Consider the following 15,901-nt stretch of genomic DNA (forward strand, 5'->3'; position numbering starts at 1 on the left):
GGGCGGCAGAAAAGCAGCCCAGAGAGGCCGTGCCCGTCTCCGGCGGGGAAGCCGCGGCTGAGGGGCGGCCCACCTGCTCTGGTTGGGGATGATGCCCCGCTCCTGCTCCCGGAGGTCGCGGCCCATGCGCACGGCCAGCCAGTGGCCCCCGCGGGCGTGGCTCTGCCCAGGGCCCGGGCACAGCGTGTCCAGCACGTGGAAGACGTCTCCGCGGGTGAAGCCCAGGCCCGATGGCGGACTGGCCTCCAGCTCGAAGTGCGTGCGGATGTAGAAGGAGTCGCCCACACGGGACTGCACCATTTTCCGGAAGACTGCGGACAGGGGAGGCTCCGTGAGCACCCAGGCCGCCGCCGGGCCCCAGCCCTCCTGGCCACACACACTCACTCTCCTGCTTCCGCTGTGTTACCAGCTCCACGTCCTCGCCCGGTGGCAGCCCCAGCAGGAACTGCACGGCCTCCTCCCGCGTCAGGTTCCGGAATGGCACGTCATTCACCTGCCAGGAGGGGGGCACGAGATGGGAGGAGGATGGCGGGGACGAGACGCGGTGCCGCGCTTGCAGGGGCCAGGGGGTCGGAACAGGGAGGAGACTGAACATGGGTAAGATTGTAGAAGGAGCCTAAGGAGGTGCCGGTTGTGGAGGGAGGCAAGACTCGCCGGGAAGGCACGACCCGGCCGAGGCCGTGGCCCAGACGACGCGGTCAGGACACGGTGGGCGCAGCCGGGACACGAGCGACAAGATTATGATGCTGACACTGATAACAAGCACGAGTCCCGGACAAGGTCATCACTTGGGCAACGAGGTCATGACACCGATAAGCAGGATGTGACACGGACAAGGTCGTGCCCCAGTCAGCAAGGTCGTGATCCAGCCAACAAGGTCATGACGCAGGCAGGGAGAGGCGTTAAAATGTGCAAATGCCCGTGGTGGCTGTGGGCAGCCCTCGGGGTGGGCACAGGGGAGGACACGCGGGCAGGGAAGACTCGGGTACCACACCCACCGCCCGCTGCCCCGGGTCACCTGCAGAATCTGATCTCCCTCCTGGATGCCCTGCCCGTCGGCCGGGCTGCCCTCCTGCACCCCCGACACGAAGATGCCCACGTCGTTGCCGCCGGCCAGCCGCAGCCCGATGGTGGTGCCCTTGGGGAAGCGGACCACCCTGGAGTCGGGGCTGTACCTGGGAGGCGAGGCAGAGGCGGGGTCAGGCCGGAGGGGGCAGGGAGGGGGCGTGCTGGGCGTCCTTGGGAGAACCCCCACCCCCTCCGGGCCTCAGTTTCCCGAACAGCCCCACATGGCGGCCGCATCAGCACCCTGGTGCCGGAAGGCAGGACTGTGTGTCAGGGAGGCGGCCCTGGGATGTGCGGGCCTTGGGCCGGCGGGCTGTCTTTCTGGGGGACATACCCACGGTCCTCCACGCTCTGGCTGCTGGACACCCTGTAGATGTCATAGCTGCTTTGCCTCGGGGAGTCTGAAAGGGAACAGCAGTCTCTTTCCCAAGCCCACGGACTGGTCCAGCTGCCACACCGCTGCCTGATGGCCTCCCTGCCCCGCGGTGCTGTCACCCAGCCCCCCATCCTCCCCAGGGAGCTGTCACTGACCTCTTAGGCCCATAACAGCCTCTGTAGCCCTGCCCGGCACAGCCTCACTGGCTGGGATCAGAAAAACCAGAGGGATGCTCAAGAGTCACCACCCTTCCGCCACCTGCTCACCTGGTTCCGAGACGGTTCTGGAATCCACCGAATTTTCCCGCCGAAGTAGGGGGCTCTCCCTGGAGGGGAACGGACTTGGGGTGAAGTGGGGATGGATGCTGAGAGTGACTGTTGGAATTCTAACTTCTCTGCACCCAGGTTCAACTCCGGGTTCTGCTCCCTCCTAGCTGTGAGACCGGGGGGCCACTGCCCTCTCTGGGGATGGCTAAGTCAGCCATGTGAGCCAGCTCAGGAGTGGATCATCCACCCCCAAATCCTACAGCCCTTGATGGCGCCTCGGCTGTAACCTGTTAAGATCGCGCATCAGCAGCGCCCCGCTAAGCCGCCCCGGCTCCGGATTCCCCAGACATTTACTGGTGTTTGGAGCTGCTGGGTTTTCGGGTACTTTGTTACACAGCCACAGATAACAGACCCCCTACCTCACAGGTGCGGGATGCCTAAGTAGGGTGCCCATTATCTAATCCCCACGTGTTGGACACTTGGGTTTTTAGGCATTGAGTTGTGTCCCTTCAAAATTCATCTGCTGAAGTCCTAACCACCCATCTCAGCCCCGATCCCTTGTGACTGCTATCCTTATAAAATGGGGACATTTGGACACAGAGACAGACACGCACAGAGGGGAGATGATGTGAAGGCAGACAGGAGGTGGACACCTACGAGCCCAGGACTGCCAGGAGCTACCGGAAGCTACTGGAAGCTAGGACAGAGCCCCACCCGCGAGCCTCCAAGGGGAGCCGGCCCTGCCGGCGCCCTCATCTGCCGTCCTGAGCCTCCGCCGCCACAGGGCACCGACGCAAGGTCATTGCCTCCTGTCCCCATCTGTCATCATCATCATAAGGAACAAGCACCCATGGCTGTTGTAGCCCCAAGAGAAAATCCCTAATAGGCGCCTTATGCACTTTGAAGTCTGGGATGTGTTGTAAAATTCAGTTCCTTCTGCTTTAAAGTTGATCCATATCAGGTTTTCCCAGGACCAAGAACCCAGAGCCAGTCCTGGGGGCAGGGAGGACTATGGGTGGACGGGGGACGCCTCTTCCAGGCAGGCCACCAGGTGGAAAAGATATGTCCACGTTCCCCTCCTGCTGAACCATTCTGGCCAATGGGGGTACGTACTCGGAGGAGTTGGTTTGGCTGGCGTCCAAACTGCGTTGCACATGCTGGGGTGGTGGTGGGACGTGGGAGGGCGGCGCCTGAGACAGCTCTGAGCCGAGGTCCGAGATGTCTGCAGGGGAGAGCATGTCCCCTCAGGCCTCCTGCCCACACCTTCCAAACTGGACCCATTTCACAGAGGGAAACATCAAGGCCCCTCCCAGCAAAGGGGCCTAGACCGAGTCAGGCTCAGCCAGGGCCTCCAGCCCTGACTTACTGTGTGGCCTTGGGCAAGTTTCTGTCCCTCTCTGAGCCTCGCCAATCCCCACCAGGCTCTGCCTGGCACTCTCTGCACCCCCCCCCCGCCCTCCATTCAACCCCCAGGGCCTGCCTTCTGGCCCCTCACCATCCAGGAGGGAACTGTCACTGTCACTGACAGCCGGTGGGATGTTCACCAGGAACTGCCCTCGGTCCCTGAGCACCAGCAGGGTCAGCTTCCCTTCTGACTTCTCGATCAGTCGCCGTGTGTCGCTCAGAGACAGATTCTCGCTGGACACACCGTTAATCTAAAAGGGGCCGGGAAGGAAGAGTTAATGCGAGATCGGGGATGCCAGAAATAGATAGCTTGGTGGGGGGGGGGGACTAGAAACACACAATCCCCAAGAATTCATAAAGACAGCCATTCTCAAGAGGAAATAATAGAATTGGATCCCTCCTGCTCGGAGACCATGCCCAGAAGTGACTCCTACAAGAATTCCAGAATTGGCCAATTTCCTGAGGGGTGGGGCGAGCACTAGGGGAAAATTAGAAGCCCGTTGAGTCCCCATCTCCCTAGAAGGGGAATTTCTCGGGAGACACTAGGAACAAACATTAGAAACAAGTCTAAGTAGGGGACAGGGAGTAGATAGCCCAAAATACCAGAAGCAGATGATCTGTAGGAGGTACTAGAAACAGACATTTAGAGGTACGTCAGAAACATAATTTGGGGAAGAATTTAATGTCCTCTCTGGGCGCTCCGGGAATCCCTTTCTATCATTTCCCGGAGGGTGTGTCTGTTTTCATTTACCCTGGGGATTGTGAGTTTGTCATCCCCCTCCCCGCCCCCTCCGCCCACTGAGCTACCTGTTTCTAGTGTCTGCCCCAAACCACTAGAAACAGACAATTCTTCGGGGTCACTAGAAACAGATAACTCTGAAGAGGCTCTCAAAGCAATCAACTGGAAATGGTTTGGAAATCAAACACTAGGAATCACTAGAAACTGATTTTCAGGAGAGGAGTCTGGAAAGAAACCAGCTCCGAGACAGAGCCGCGCCTCTAAGCCTGGCCTCTGGACCATCAGCACTGACCAGCTAGGGCAAGTTGTGGAATGAGCACTGTGGGCCAGCGCCCCCGTGTGATTCTGGGGATACTAGAACCCGACATTTGGAGTGTTAGAGCAGAGGATGGGGGCAGGGGGGATCCTGCGTTGTCCTCTCTAACCTCTGGGAAACAGGCAACACCGCGCAGGCCGGTGGTTCCCGCCAGCTCTGCGGACCTTGCTGGTGGCAGGGTCTCCCTGTCTAGCCCCTGACAGGAAGCCTGGGCTCACCTGTAGGATGAGGTCTCCTTCCTGCAGCCCACGGTTCCTGGCGGCCAGGCCCGAATCAGTGATGTGCTTGATGAAGATCTGACTGCCCAGGGTGACCCCGAACTCTGTGGGGGGGAGGAGGGAAACTGAGGCAGGGCCTGGGCTGCGGGCTCCTCTCAAGCTCAGACTTCTCACCTGCCCTCGACCCTCCTGCCTGCCTTCTGGGCCGCCATCCCGCAGGGAGATCTCAGGCCCGGCTCCCTCCACGCCACCCTGGGGCTGTTCTGACAGGACCCAGGACCCAGGACGTGTGATGTTAGCACAGAAGGTCATGGGCAGGGGCCTGCAAGGAACAGGGCCCTGGTCCCCACTCCCCAGCGCCCTGCTCACATCACCACACGGATGCTCTTAATGACATCACTGTCAGTGTTCAGGATGTGACTCTTGCTATTAAAATCCCAAGGTGGGGGGCGCCTGGGTGGCCGAGTCGGTTAAGTGTCTGTCTTTGGCTCAGATCCTGATCCCGGCATCATGGGATCGAGTCCCCTATCGGGCTCCCTGCTCAGCGGGAAGCCTGCTTCTCCTTCTCCCTGCTCTTGTGCTCTCTGTCTCTCTGGCTCTCAAATAAGTAAATAAAATCTTAAAAAGCAGTAATAATAATAAATAAAATTCCAAGGTGGGGACAGATGTCCAGTGCCATTTATCACATCATGTTTAGAATTCTAAGGTCACAGTGCTGCCATTGAATTGAGATGGGGTCAGAGGTCACATCCCTGCTGTTGGGGTCATGAAGGAAACGCCAGTATCATGACCCTCTACGGATGTCACAGTGGGTGAGTTTCCCGGGGCTGCTCGAAATTGTCACAAACTTAGTGGCTTTAAAACAATACCAATCTGCAATCTCATAGTTCCAGGCTCGGAAGTCCTAAAACCCCGGCGCGGGCAGGGCTGGTCCCCCCAGGGCCCCCGGGAGACCCGGCTCCGGCCTCTTCCTGGCCCGCGGCCCCCCTCCGTCCTCACCGCCAGCAGCGCGGGGTCTGCCCGTCTCCGGGACTCCCACCCTCTGCCTCCCCCTCGTGAGGGCCTCCTGAGGACGCCGGGCCCCCCGGGAACCCAGGGTCACCCCTCTGCCGCGTGAGGGGACACGTCCCAGGTCCGGAGGGGCCAGGACGGGGACACCCGTGGGGGCCTTTATTCTGCTGACCACCCGCCACACGGGACGGGGGTCAGGGCAGGGGCGACCCCCCTCTGCGGGGACGCTGAGCCCACCGCCAACAGCACACCCCAGCCGCCGGTTCACCTTCGCTCTCTCGCCTCCGCACCAGCACGGACTTCACGGGCCTCATGCGCACATCCTGCCGCGGCAGCCGCTTAAAGCCAGACACCAGGGCCAGCCCCTTGGCCTCAGAGCCACCACCGGGGGGGCTCCTGCGCCCATGGCTGCCGGCCCGGCTCCGGCGGCCCGCCCTCGGCCGGCGTGAGCGCTCGCCCCAGGAGCGGCCCGAGCCACTGGATGTGTCTCCTTCGTAGCCCTGGCCGTGGTCGGCCTCGTCGGAGTCCTGATGTCCCCGGCCAGAGGGGCTGGCCTTGGCGGCAGGCAGCTGGATTTTCCGCGGACGCTTCACCGTCTGTTGGGGGAGGAAGGGAGGGCCGGCTCAAGGCTTTGCCCACCCACTGGCCCGTCCTGGGGGACCCTGGCCCCTCTCTGGGCCTCAGCGTCCAAGCTGTGAGATGGGGACAAGATTCCACTTGCTTGTAGACGCTTACGCTCAGACTGCCCATGAGCTACAGGACTGGGTGGGGCTCAGCGGGGGGCTGGGGGGGCAGAGGTGCCCCCTGTACCAGGGGCTGCCCCTCCCACCCGACCCCCACTCACAATGTTGGCCAACTTGGTGCAGGTCTTGAGTATCTGAATGGCAAAGGTGGAGGTGACACTCTCCATGGAGACCCCATTCACCATGACGATGTGGTCCCCTGTCCTGAGGGAGGAGGCTGGGTCTCAGGGAGGAGGCCTCACCTTGCACTTTGGGGCGGGCACCCCCAGTTCTACAAGGCCTGGTTCTAACTGACTGGTGTCCCATGTCTCACAAAGACATTTATCCTTCTGGGCCTCAGTTTCCTCATCTGTAAAATGGGGGCCAATCATGGATGCTACTGTAATAATAAAATGCAACCACAGAACAGAAGCTGTGGTTATAACGGGTGTCTCCATACTCCTCATTTCTTCTGTCCATCCCCTCTTTCTGCTATTCTCCCCCTCTTTTCCCGTCTGGGTTTCAACAGCTCTCTCTCTGAAGCTGTTCCTTGATTCCAGGCTGAGCCAGATCACCTGTCAGCCACTCAGGTCCCAGAACCATTTTCCCCCAACATAACTCCCAGGAGCCTCCTGCCCCCAACGGCTCAGAACACTGGGTTTCCTTCCCTCCAGCCAAAACAGGTTTCCCAGTCTTCATTCCAGGAATGCCGTGGGTCCACTATGACCCCGAGACCTACATCGGAGGACCAGAAATTGCCTTGGGGAGAGGGAGGGCCACATCACCAACTCCGTCCTGCTACCAGCTCCAAGCCCTGTGTTGGCAGGGCTGGAAGGCGCCAGGCACTTTCCTGGCTCCTAGCTTTGGCCCACACAGGTCCCTCCTCTCGGCCAGCAACCCTGCTGCCTCCATACGCACAGCAGTCTGCCCTCCGCTGGTCCCCCGGGCACCACATCAGAGACAACCACGGATCCACTGGGCCGGTCTCGGCCACCAGAGATTGCAATGCCGAAGCCTCGCCGGGGGTCCTAGGAGAGGATGAGACATAGGATGAGCTTCTGCTTCCCATGGGGACAAAGTTTCTCCCGTCCTGCTGAGCAGCCCGGGATCAAGAAGACATTCTTGTTGGCAACCACGCGGGGAGAGGGAGGCCTCACCTTGCAGAGCGTGGCCGTATGCTGTTCCCAAATGGTCATCTCCTCCATGTCCAACACCTGACAGGAGGGAATGGAAGGTGGGCGTGAGGCCATGGCAGGTCCACTGGAGCACTCGGGGGTCCCCTGCCCTGGGTGAGGAGCCCGGCTCTGACACTCCCATGGTCCAAGCCTGTGGGCAAGTGGCTACCTCTCTGGAGACCTCAGCTTTTGTATCTGCAAAGTGGATTTATGTCAGGGGTTCTCAGTTAGGGACCATTCTGCCCCCCAGAGGACACTTGGCAACATCTGGAGGCATCCAGGCTCCAGTAGTCATCACAACTGGGAGTGTTCCTGGCACCAGGTAAGTGGGGGCCAGGGGTGCTGCTCAACCCCCCACAGAGCAGGGCAGCCCCACGCAGAGAACAATCTGGGCCCAAATGTTCATATGCCAAAGCTGAGACCCTAGGTTAAGTGAACCAAACTGGTAAGAGCAGAGAAAAGGCAAGTGCCTGGGGGGGATGGGGGGGATCAGTGCCTCAAGGGATCCATGTCTGAGGAGGTCAAGCCTGGGGGGGGCGGTCAAGCGGGGGCGGGGGGGGGTGCGGTCAAGCCTGGAGGGAGGGAAGATCAGATCCGGAGGGCAGAGATTTTTGTTTGTCTTGTTCTCAGTGGAGTCCTGATTCATAGCAGGGATTCAACAGCTGTTTATGGAAGGAAGGAAGGAAGGAAGGAAGGAAGGAAGGAAGGAAGGAAGGAAGGAAGGGCTTTCCTTGTGCCGAGCGCTTTCCATGTACTATCTCATTTAATCCACTCATTGAAGGGAGATTCTATTATCCCCATGTCACAGAGGAGGAAACTGAGGCACAGAGAGGCAAAGTCACCTGCCAAGCCAACAGAGCTGACGGAGGTGGCGGGTGGGGAATGTGGAAATACCAGATTATTTTCAGGCCCCTGCTATAGATGCGAGTGCAAGGCCACACTCCAGGACACCCACCCTGCTAGAGGGAAGGCAGAGACGAGGAGCCCACCCCCCAAAAAACTCGGTGGCCCTATTTCCCTGGGGGGCCTGGTAGAAAGGACGCCCCTTCCCAGCCCAGCACCGCAGGTGGGTGATTCCCCCAGCAGAAAACCCTGCGCCGGCAGCCCCAGTGCCTTTTCTTTTTTTATTTTTATTTTTATTTATTTATTTTTTAAATTTTATTTATTTATTCATGAGAGACAGAAAGAGAGAGAGAGAGAGAGGCAGAGGGAGAAGCAGGCTCCCAAGGAGCAGGGAGCCCCAGTGCCTTTTCTTAATGGTTCCCGGGAGAGCGGCATTCCTGGCTCCCAGGGAGTGGGGAGGGGGGCGGGGAGAGAGGAACAAAGCCCGGGGCGGGGCCTCCCGGGCACTCCGGGCTCTGCAGTTACCAGGGAGCGGAGAGGACAAGTCTCACAACCAAGACTCAAACCCCTTGGCTGGCGGTGCTGGTGCTTCTCCCAGCCTCAGCTCCCCCTCCTGTAAAATGGGTTGCCCCCATCCCCGCTGCCCGGTCTTTCAGGGTTGAGGTGCCGGAGCGGGGCAAGGAGGAGCCACGCGCCAAAGGCAGAAAGAGCCTGGGCAGAGAGGCTTCCAGAGACGCGGCAGCTGTCCTGAGGGGAGAATACAGACTTTCCTCCTTTGCACATGGATAAGAAAACACCGTTCCGCAGCGGGCTGCTGAGTGCTTTCCGCACACCCACTTGTTCAATCCTGAGGGGCCCTAGGATGTGGCACCACTATTATTCCTACCTTAAGGGAGGAGAAAGGAAGGCCCAAAGAGGCCCAATACCTTGCCTGAGGTCACACAGCAAATGGGGGACACAGGCAGCCGGTCCCACACCCTCACTCCTCACTGCAGGGCCACAGCATCCTTCTGCTTAATTCTTGTTTTTTTCCTTCTGAGACTTATTTTTCAAAACAGAATCTTTTTACTTGGCTTTAATTTTACGCTTTGAATCAGGAAATGGCCTCCAGAATTTTGATTTCCTGGTCTTATTTTAAGAAACAGCCCCAGGGAACAAGGGCCCCCAGGGGGACAGGAGCAGGTGACCCAGGCTTGTCCGGCCTTGCGTAGGTTGGTTCGTAGGTTCGCCTCCTCAGCTGTCAGAGGCCTTGACTAAAACCCAGGGGGCCAAGCCTAACCCCACTGCGCCCCTCAGCCCAGTTCACCTCCACAGATTTCCCCGACAGACCGCTGTGCCTAACATACACTCCCAGGATTTGTGCACAGCTAGCCCTTGCCACTCGGGGTCTCAGTTCGAAAGCTGCCTCCTCAGGGAGCCCACCTTGGCTAGCCAAATTTCCCTGGCTCCCTATCACTCTTCCGTGTTTTATTGTGTTTTCTCATGGCATCCAAACCATCTTAAAATATCCTGTGTAATCACGAGTTTGCAAGTTTCTGGTCTTTCCTCCGGGCCGTGAAGGCTGGGTGAGGCTGTCTCTGCGCTCTGGTGATGGCCACTGGCACCTCCTGGGCCCTGCGATTAGCCTCAAGTCCAAGCCTTAGCACATGCTGTATGTACTCTCTAGGCAAACTCCTATTCATCCTTCACAGCCCCAGTGCCATTGTCTCTTCCTCCAGGAAATGAGTCTTCCATGGCCCCATACACACATCTCACATCCCTAATTATTGGAATCTGGGATGTCTCCCATACACCCCTCTAGTCTGGGGCCTGCTGGTGGGAAGGGCTGGGGGCCTTGGGACCCCTGCATAGTCCCCACAGGACCAGCAGGGAGACAGAGTTTGGGGAATGGGTGAATGGTGACATAAAAAGTATATTCAGCCAGGAAATCAACCGGTGTGTCCAGAATTGCTAGACCCCTCAGCCAGCAGCCCATCCAGGTGAGCTCTGAGGGGGCGGGGCCTGCACCTGCTTCCCCACCTGGAGCCCCAGGCCGGTGACAAACAACAAGGAGAGGAGGAGTCGCCCAGAGGGGGCAGGTCAGGTGGTACCAAGTCACACAACCCCAGACACTAGGCTCAGGGACTGCAGTCCTCTCTCCCCCTCCCCGCCCCTACCTCTGGGAACAAAGGCGCCCGGGGAGGCGGGAAAGGGGGCCACAAATAGGCCACTTGGGGAGGGAATTCTGGAAGCTGTTCCCCGCAGCCAGGAAGAAAGCTGGCGGGAACCTGAACTGCCCGGCCTTAGGGCTCCGGCAGTGTGGTCTGGGGGGGAGCCACATTCCCCCTACAGCCTCAGTTTACCACCACCACCACCCCGCCCCTCCGCCCGGCGCTATGGGTGATTGTGAGTCAGCTCAAGCTCCATCCCTGGGGGGTAAGGTCCCCCCAGATAGAGACACGGAGATCCCCTCCCTCCCAGCAGGTTTGCTCTGGCGTAAAAGGGGCTCTCGACTCCTCTCTCTGCTGCCCCTGTATACAGTAGGCACCCAGTACATGGTGGTTCCTTCTCCAGCAGCCTCGTCGGGTTCACCAAAGCCACCCCAGCCCACAAAAGAAGTCACTGATGCCGTTCCACGGTTGCTCAAGCCTAACTCCGCGGAACACCCCAGGAGCCAGGTGTAAACATCTTTACAGGGCACCTAATACGTGCCAAGCGCTTAAAAACACATTTTCCTCTTAGAATCCTCCCTACACCCTTCTTTAAAATGAAGATCACCAATTTTATAGGCGAGGTACGGAGAGGCTTGATTCACTGGCCCGACGTTATACAGAAAAGGCATGATTTGAACCCAGGTCTACCGGGTAACGGAGGCAGACCTTGGGGCAGAGAAAGACCCCAGAGACAGTTTTTGGAGACCAGCGGGCGCGAACGCCCCTCGCTGCGCAGCCTCGGGCTAGCCACCCTTCTCCTCTGGGCCTCAATTTCCCCATCTGTAATCTGGGGCGATCTGGGGTCCTGGGTCCAGGTCGCAAGCCCCACTCCAGCTAGATCCCCTCCCCCTCCCGCCCTCTGCGGGCTACTCGCCTGGAATCTCACCGCCATGGTCCACCCCCGGGGCTCTCCAGCGCCCCTGCCCCTGGGGGGCCTGGAAACGGTCAATCGGTCCCCACCTTGGGGTGAGGGAGGAGGCTGAGGATGCTGGCGGCAGAGAGTGCCCGGCCCTCGCCCTCCTCCAGCCCGCTCCGCGGCTCCCGGCTGCACCTGCCCCTCTTCCTCCTCCTTGTCCCCTAGCGGCCCCGCCCCCGCCCCGACACGCCTTCGGGACGTCGCGGAGGCCGCCTTTGCCCCTAATCGCAGGATCCAGGCGCTGGGGTGGAAATACCAGGCCGGGTTTTCCACTCAGCTGAGCACTTGCCGGCCGTCGGGGAGGGAGACCGGCCAGACAGGGCTGCAGTGAAGACCTGGGAGGAATTCCGGCTGCGTGTCTGAACGGAGCCTGCCATTCAACGTCCTGGACCGGGCCCCTTTCGAGGTTCAGTCGGGACATCTATTGCAACAGGAGCAAGGTGAGTGCCAGAGACCTCCAGAACAGAGCGCTAGCCTTCCTCGGGGCACCCCACCTCCGGGAGGTTTACCCCTATTACATAGAGGGGAAACTGAGGCCTGGTGAGGTCTGAGGCACGGACTTTCTGATGGACGCAGGTGTGCGGCCACCGCGCCCGGGCCTGGTCCTAAGGCGGAGCTGCTGAGAGCTCGGTCTTCACACCCCGCACAGGGCTGGGCCCCCAGCTGAGGAGGGCGGAGGAAATTCTTCAGGCTCCTGAGAGCAAAGGTCAGGCTTCCTCCTGAGCCTCAGAAGGTGAGGTCTGAGAATGACGGACCAGGGCAGGAAGACGTTTTGGGGGTGGGGGGTGTTGAGTGAGGGAGGAATCACCTGGATGGTCGGGGCAGACTGTGGCTACACCCACACATTCCTTACTGCTGTATAGACCCTGACGCCCAACTCTTCCTGAGCTGCACCTCATGCCAAGGTTGAAAAGGCAAATCTGGGCATAGACACCCCTTCCCAGCCTCATCCACTCAATTCTGGCAAAGAGGAATCCCACCCACGCTGTGGCACAGAAAGGTAGACAAGAAACGAGGAAACTGGAGGATCAGGAAAGGCTTCCTGGAAGAGGGAGCATTGCAGCTAGGGTTTTGAAGTTTGGGTAAGAGTTTGCCAAGTGAATAAGGCAGACAATATAATAAAAATCTTTGAGGCCCCCCAAAATTGACTTCTTACCCCTCCCCACTGCAGTTCTCCCAAAAACACAAGTCAGCAGAGCCCAGTATCTACAAAGATACAGAGCCCAGTATCTCCTCAAGTATCTCCAAAGGTCCCCAAGACAGTAAGCCTTTGCAGAAACCCCTCTGAGGACCCACTCAAAACCTCAGGGCTGGAGGGGAGAGCTCAGCTTTTTCCCAATATGATCTTTGGCCACCAGCAGGTGGTGTGCAAAACCATTTTAGGTGGAAAGGTCAAACTTTTTTTTTTTTTTAAATAGCTGTGTATTTGTTTTAATGAGTCATAGGAAAACATAAATAAGCTCCCCACTGACAAGCATCCGTGGATGTTCGTGGCTATGAGTACTCGGGAGTGGCCCGTATGTGGGGAACATCCTGAGCTCCTGCTCAGACCTCAACACCATTGTCTATGGACTAAACTGGTTGAATTTGTGGTAATGAGGCTCCTGGCTCACGTTTATTGAGTGTTTGCTTTGCTGCAGTTACACATAATGAGATCCACGTGTCCGTTTGGCAGCTGAGTTGAGGGGCAAGCCTGACTGGTAAGAGCTGGATTTGGCCCCCAATTTGGCTCTGTTTGACCCCACACCCCTCACTTTATACGAGTGTTTCTCACTGTAGGGGACTTTGCCCATGAGGGATGCTTGGAGATGCCTGGAGACATTTTGTGTTGTCAAAACAGACTGGTGCTCCTGATGTCAAGTAGGTGGAAACCAGGGGTGCTGCTCATCACTCCACAGTGCCCAGGACTGTCCCCCACAAGGAATGACCTGGCTGAGGATGTTAATAGCACTGAGGTAGAGAAACCCCACTCTAGGCCACTCTCAGAAGGGGGGCAACCACCCCACGACACATGGTCTTCTTCCAGCCACCCAACATTCTGCCCTCATGTATTCATGCCCTACTCAAGAACTCTCAATGGCTCCCTAGTACCCATCAGACAATCCTGTGCTCAAATGCAGGTTGTTTTATTTTTTAAAGTAAGCTTCGCACCCAAGGTGGGGCCTGAACCCACGACCCCGAGATCAAGAGTCCCAGGCTCCACCAACCCAGCCAGCAAATGCAGGGTTTTGAAAAAAGGTGTGGCCGGTGCTGCCCCATAGGCCAGAGGAGCTGGCTTTAAGCCCACTATTCCAGCCACCCCCAGCCGGATCACTTTAAGGAAATAAAAATCTGCTTTTCATCAGTCTACTTCATTCATGCCCTCATTGTTTTTATTCAGTCATTAACGCAACAAAAATGTCTCAAGCCCCTACTATGCGCCAAGTACCTAAGCGGGAACCCGTCGGAACTGACTTCCCATCTGAAATTTCAGTGCCAAATTCAACCAGGAGGGGGAAGTGCGGGCATGGCATGAGGGAGTGGGGAAGGTGGGGTCCAGAAGTACCCCTGAGATGACCCTGCTCCATCTTTCTGAGTGCCTAGGGGGAAACTGAGGCCCAGAGAGAGAGCCAGGGCTGGACTGAGGCCCCCGAGAGTGGTGGCCACAGGAGGGGTGAAAGCCTGGGGGGGGGGCTCATGTAGGGGGCTTGGGGCCCTGTGTATACCCAGGACTGATGAGACAGACCCAGGAGAGCCAGACAGTAATCGAATTGTCACATAACATAAAGAAAAAGTACTACCTAGACTTCTGAGAGCATCGGCAGGGAGAAACCACAGGGGTTGGGGATTCAGGGAGGGCTTCCCTGAGGAATGGCACTCAAAATAAGAACTGAGTTTAGTAGGAGTGACCTAGGTGAGAGGGATCCAAGCCGAGGAACAATTAGACCTAAAGGAGATGAGGGAGGAGCCATGGAGAGATCTAGGTGTTCCAGGCAGAGGGCACAGCCTGTGCAAAGGCCCTGGGGCAGGACCAGGCCTGGCAGGTTGGAGGAACAGCCAGGAGGCCTGTGTGACTGGAGCAGAGTGGGCGAGGAGAGAGGGAGGAGGGAAGGGCAGGAAGAAGAACGAGGGGTTGGGGGACCAAGGGGAGAACTTGGGCTTTTACCCCCAGGGAGGTGGGAGCCCTGGAGGGCCCTCGGCAGAGGGGGACCCTGATTTGGGTGCTCGCAGGCTCCCCCTGGTGGCCACTGAGGGAAAGACGGACGGGGGCGGGGTTAAGGCCGAAGCAGGGGGACCAGGGAGGTCAAACCTGGAGGCCCTGCCAGGTCTGGCTTTAAAACAAACAAACAAACAAACATTTCATTTTGGAATCATTTAAAATTGACAGAAAAGTTGTAGATACAATTCAGAGTCCCCACATGACCCTCACCTTGTCTTCTCCAACACTAACATTTTCCACAACTGTGGTATTTTGTCAGAACTAAGACACCAACATCCTACATCACCATCAACCGAACTGCAGACTGTCCATGCGCCTACACATACATCAAGAACACTGACATGAATTTACAGATAGACCGTGAGCTGGACAATAACCACAGGGCAATAACCAACAGTCTCCGTAGGACAAAATTCATTTGCATTTCTATGGACCGGAATCATCTGCCATGCTACCGGTTTCCTCTTATTTACAGGGCTGTGAAATAGTTCAGAGGCAAGAAGCACAGATAGTTTTAGAGGGTACCCCAAAGCCTGGCATTGATCAGATAGTCAATCACTATACAAATGCTAAGGAGCTATTGAATGTTCTTGAGCTAGGGTCGCAGCTTTTTTTTTTTTTTAAAGATTTATTTATTTATTTATTTATTTGAGAGAGAGAGAGAGAAAGAGCGCACAAGCAGGCAAAGTAGCAGGGAGAGGGAGAGGGAGAAGCAGGCTCCCCCCGAGCAGGGAGTACGATGCGGGTCTCAGTCCCAGGATCCTGGGATCATGACCTGAGCTGAAGCAGACGCTTAAACAACTGAGCCACTCAGGCGCCCCAGGTCGCAGCTTATTAACTGCACATTTATTTATGGGACTATTTTTGGAAGATCTCTTCTCCCTGCTGGTCTGCGAGCTCTACCCAAGCACCTAGAACAGTGTCTGGTATGCAGTAAGTGCTTAATGAGTGAATAAATAGCTCCTGGGGAGCCACCTAAGATTCTGAACAGAGGAGAAAGACCGTGCTGTGTGCCCTGGGAGGACACATTCCAGGTGCGGCGGGACCAGCCACAGAACACATAAGGATTGGCAACGTGGGGGTTGGGGGGGAGCTTTAATGAGGGCCCAATGAGGGGAGCTGGCCTGGCGTACAGGTCCAGAGGCCAGGCTGATAACAGGGACTGTAAGCGAAGGTGGCAGGAGTCTCGGTCCTACCCCCAGTTGTTGCACAGAAAGACAGAACCTTGATATAAACAGCTTCGTGGGGACCCCCTCCAGCCTTGGGAACACCATAAAATCACCTTCATTTTTCCCCACTGGGGCCTCGACTCCCTCCTGCCCTGGAGTGGAGAAGGAAAGGAAGCAAAAGGAGCGCCCAGGCCAACCTTCCACGCACCTGCTCCACGCCACGCCGCTGCTTCTACTTTTGAAGTTTCCCCATGATACTGCTCAGAAGTTGGAACCAGGTCCCCATCTTA

At 57.7% G+C, this 15,901-nt stretch overlaps 1 protein-coding gene across 3 annotated transcripts in view; it reads right to left on the reverse strand.

Annotated features, from left to right (window-relative positions):
- The window catches only part of TJP3 (tight junction protein 3), a 19,698-nt gene extending 8,288 nt beyond the window's left edge, over positions 1 to 11,410 (reverse strand). Inside the window, exons 1-13 of one of the 3 annotated variants that reach the window (XM_064573404.1) lie at positions 11,202 to 11,410; positions 7,275 to 7,331; positions 7,036 to 7,145; positions 6,240 to 6,342; positions 5,664 to 5,991; positions 4,385 to 4,488; positions 3,203 to 3,362; positions 2,821 to 2,929; positions 1,708 to 1,766; positions 1,400 to 1,466; positions 1,019 to 1,175; positions 385 to 493; positions 74 to 311 (exon numbers count right to left, since the gene is read on the reverse strand). In XM_064573404.1, the coding sequence (XP_064429474.1) occupies positions 74 to 311; positions 385 to 493; positions 1,019 to 1,175; positions 1,400 to 1,466; positions 1,708 to 1,766; positions 2,821 to 2,929; positions 3,203 to 3,362; positions 4,385 to 4,488; positions 5,664 to 5,991; positions 6,240 to 6,342; positions 7,036 to 7,145; positions 7,275 to 7,331; positions 11,202 to 11,219 (1,619 nt within the window). In that variant the 5' untranslated portion in view covers positions 11,220 to 11,410. The remainder of the gene's footprint in view (positions 1 to 73; positions 312 to 384; positions 494 to 1,018; positions 1,176 to 1,399; positions 1,467 to 1,707; positions 1,767 to 2,820; positions 2,930 to 3,202; positions 3,363 to 4,384; positions 4,489 to 5,663; positions 5,992 to 6,239; positions 6,343 to 7,035; positions 7,146 to 7,274; positions 7,332 to 11,201) is intronic. The other 2 variants (XM_064573398.1, XM_045863326.3) reach the window with 2 other exon arrangements.
- Positions 11,411 to 15,901: the final 4,491 nt, after the last annotated feature.

The sequence above is a fragment of the Mirounga angustirostris genome, unplaced genomic scaffold (assembly GCF_029215605.1).
Source record: "Mirounga angustirostris isolate CCGP_5_RB_7025 unplaced genomic scaffold, mMirAng1.0.hap1 SCAF_1, whole genome shotgun sequence".
Classification (NCBI taxonomy): domain Eukaryota; kingdom Metazoa; phylum Chordata; class Mammalia; order Carnivora; family Phocidae; genus Mirounga; species Mirounga angustirostris.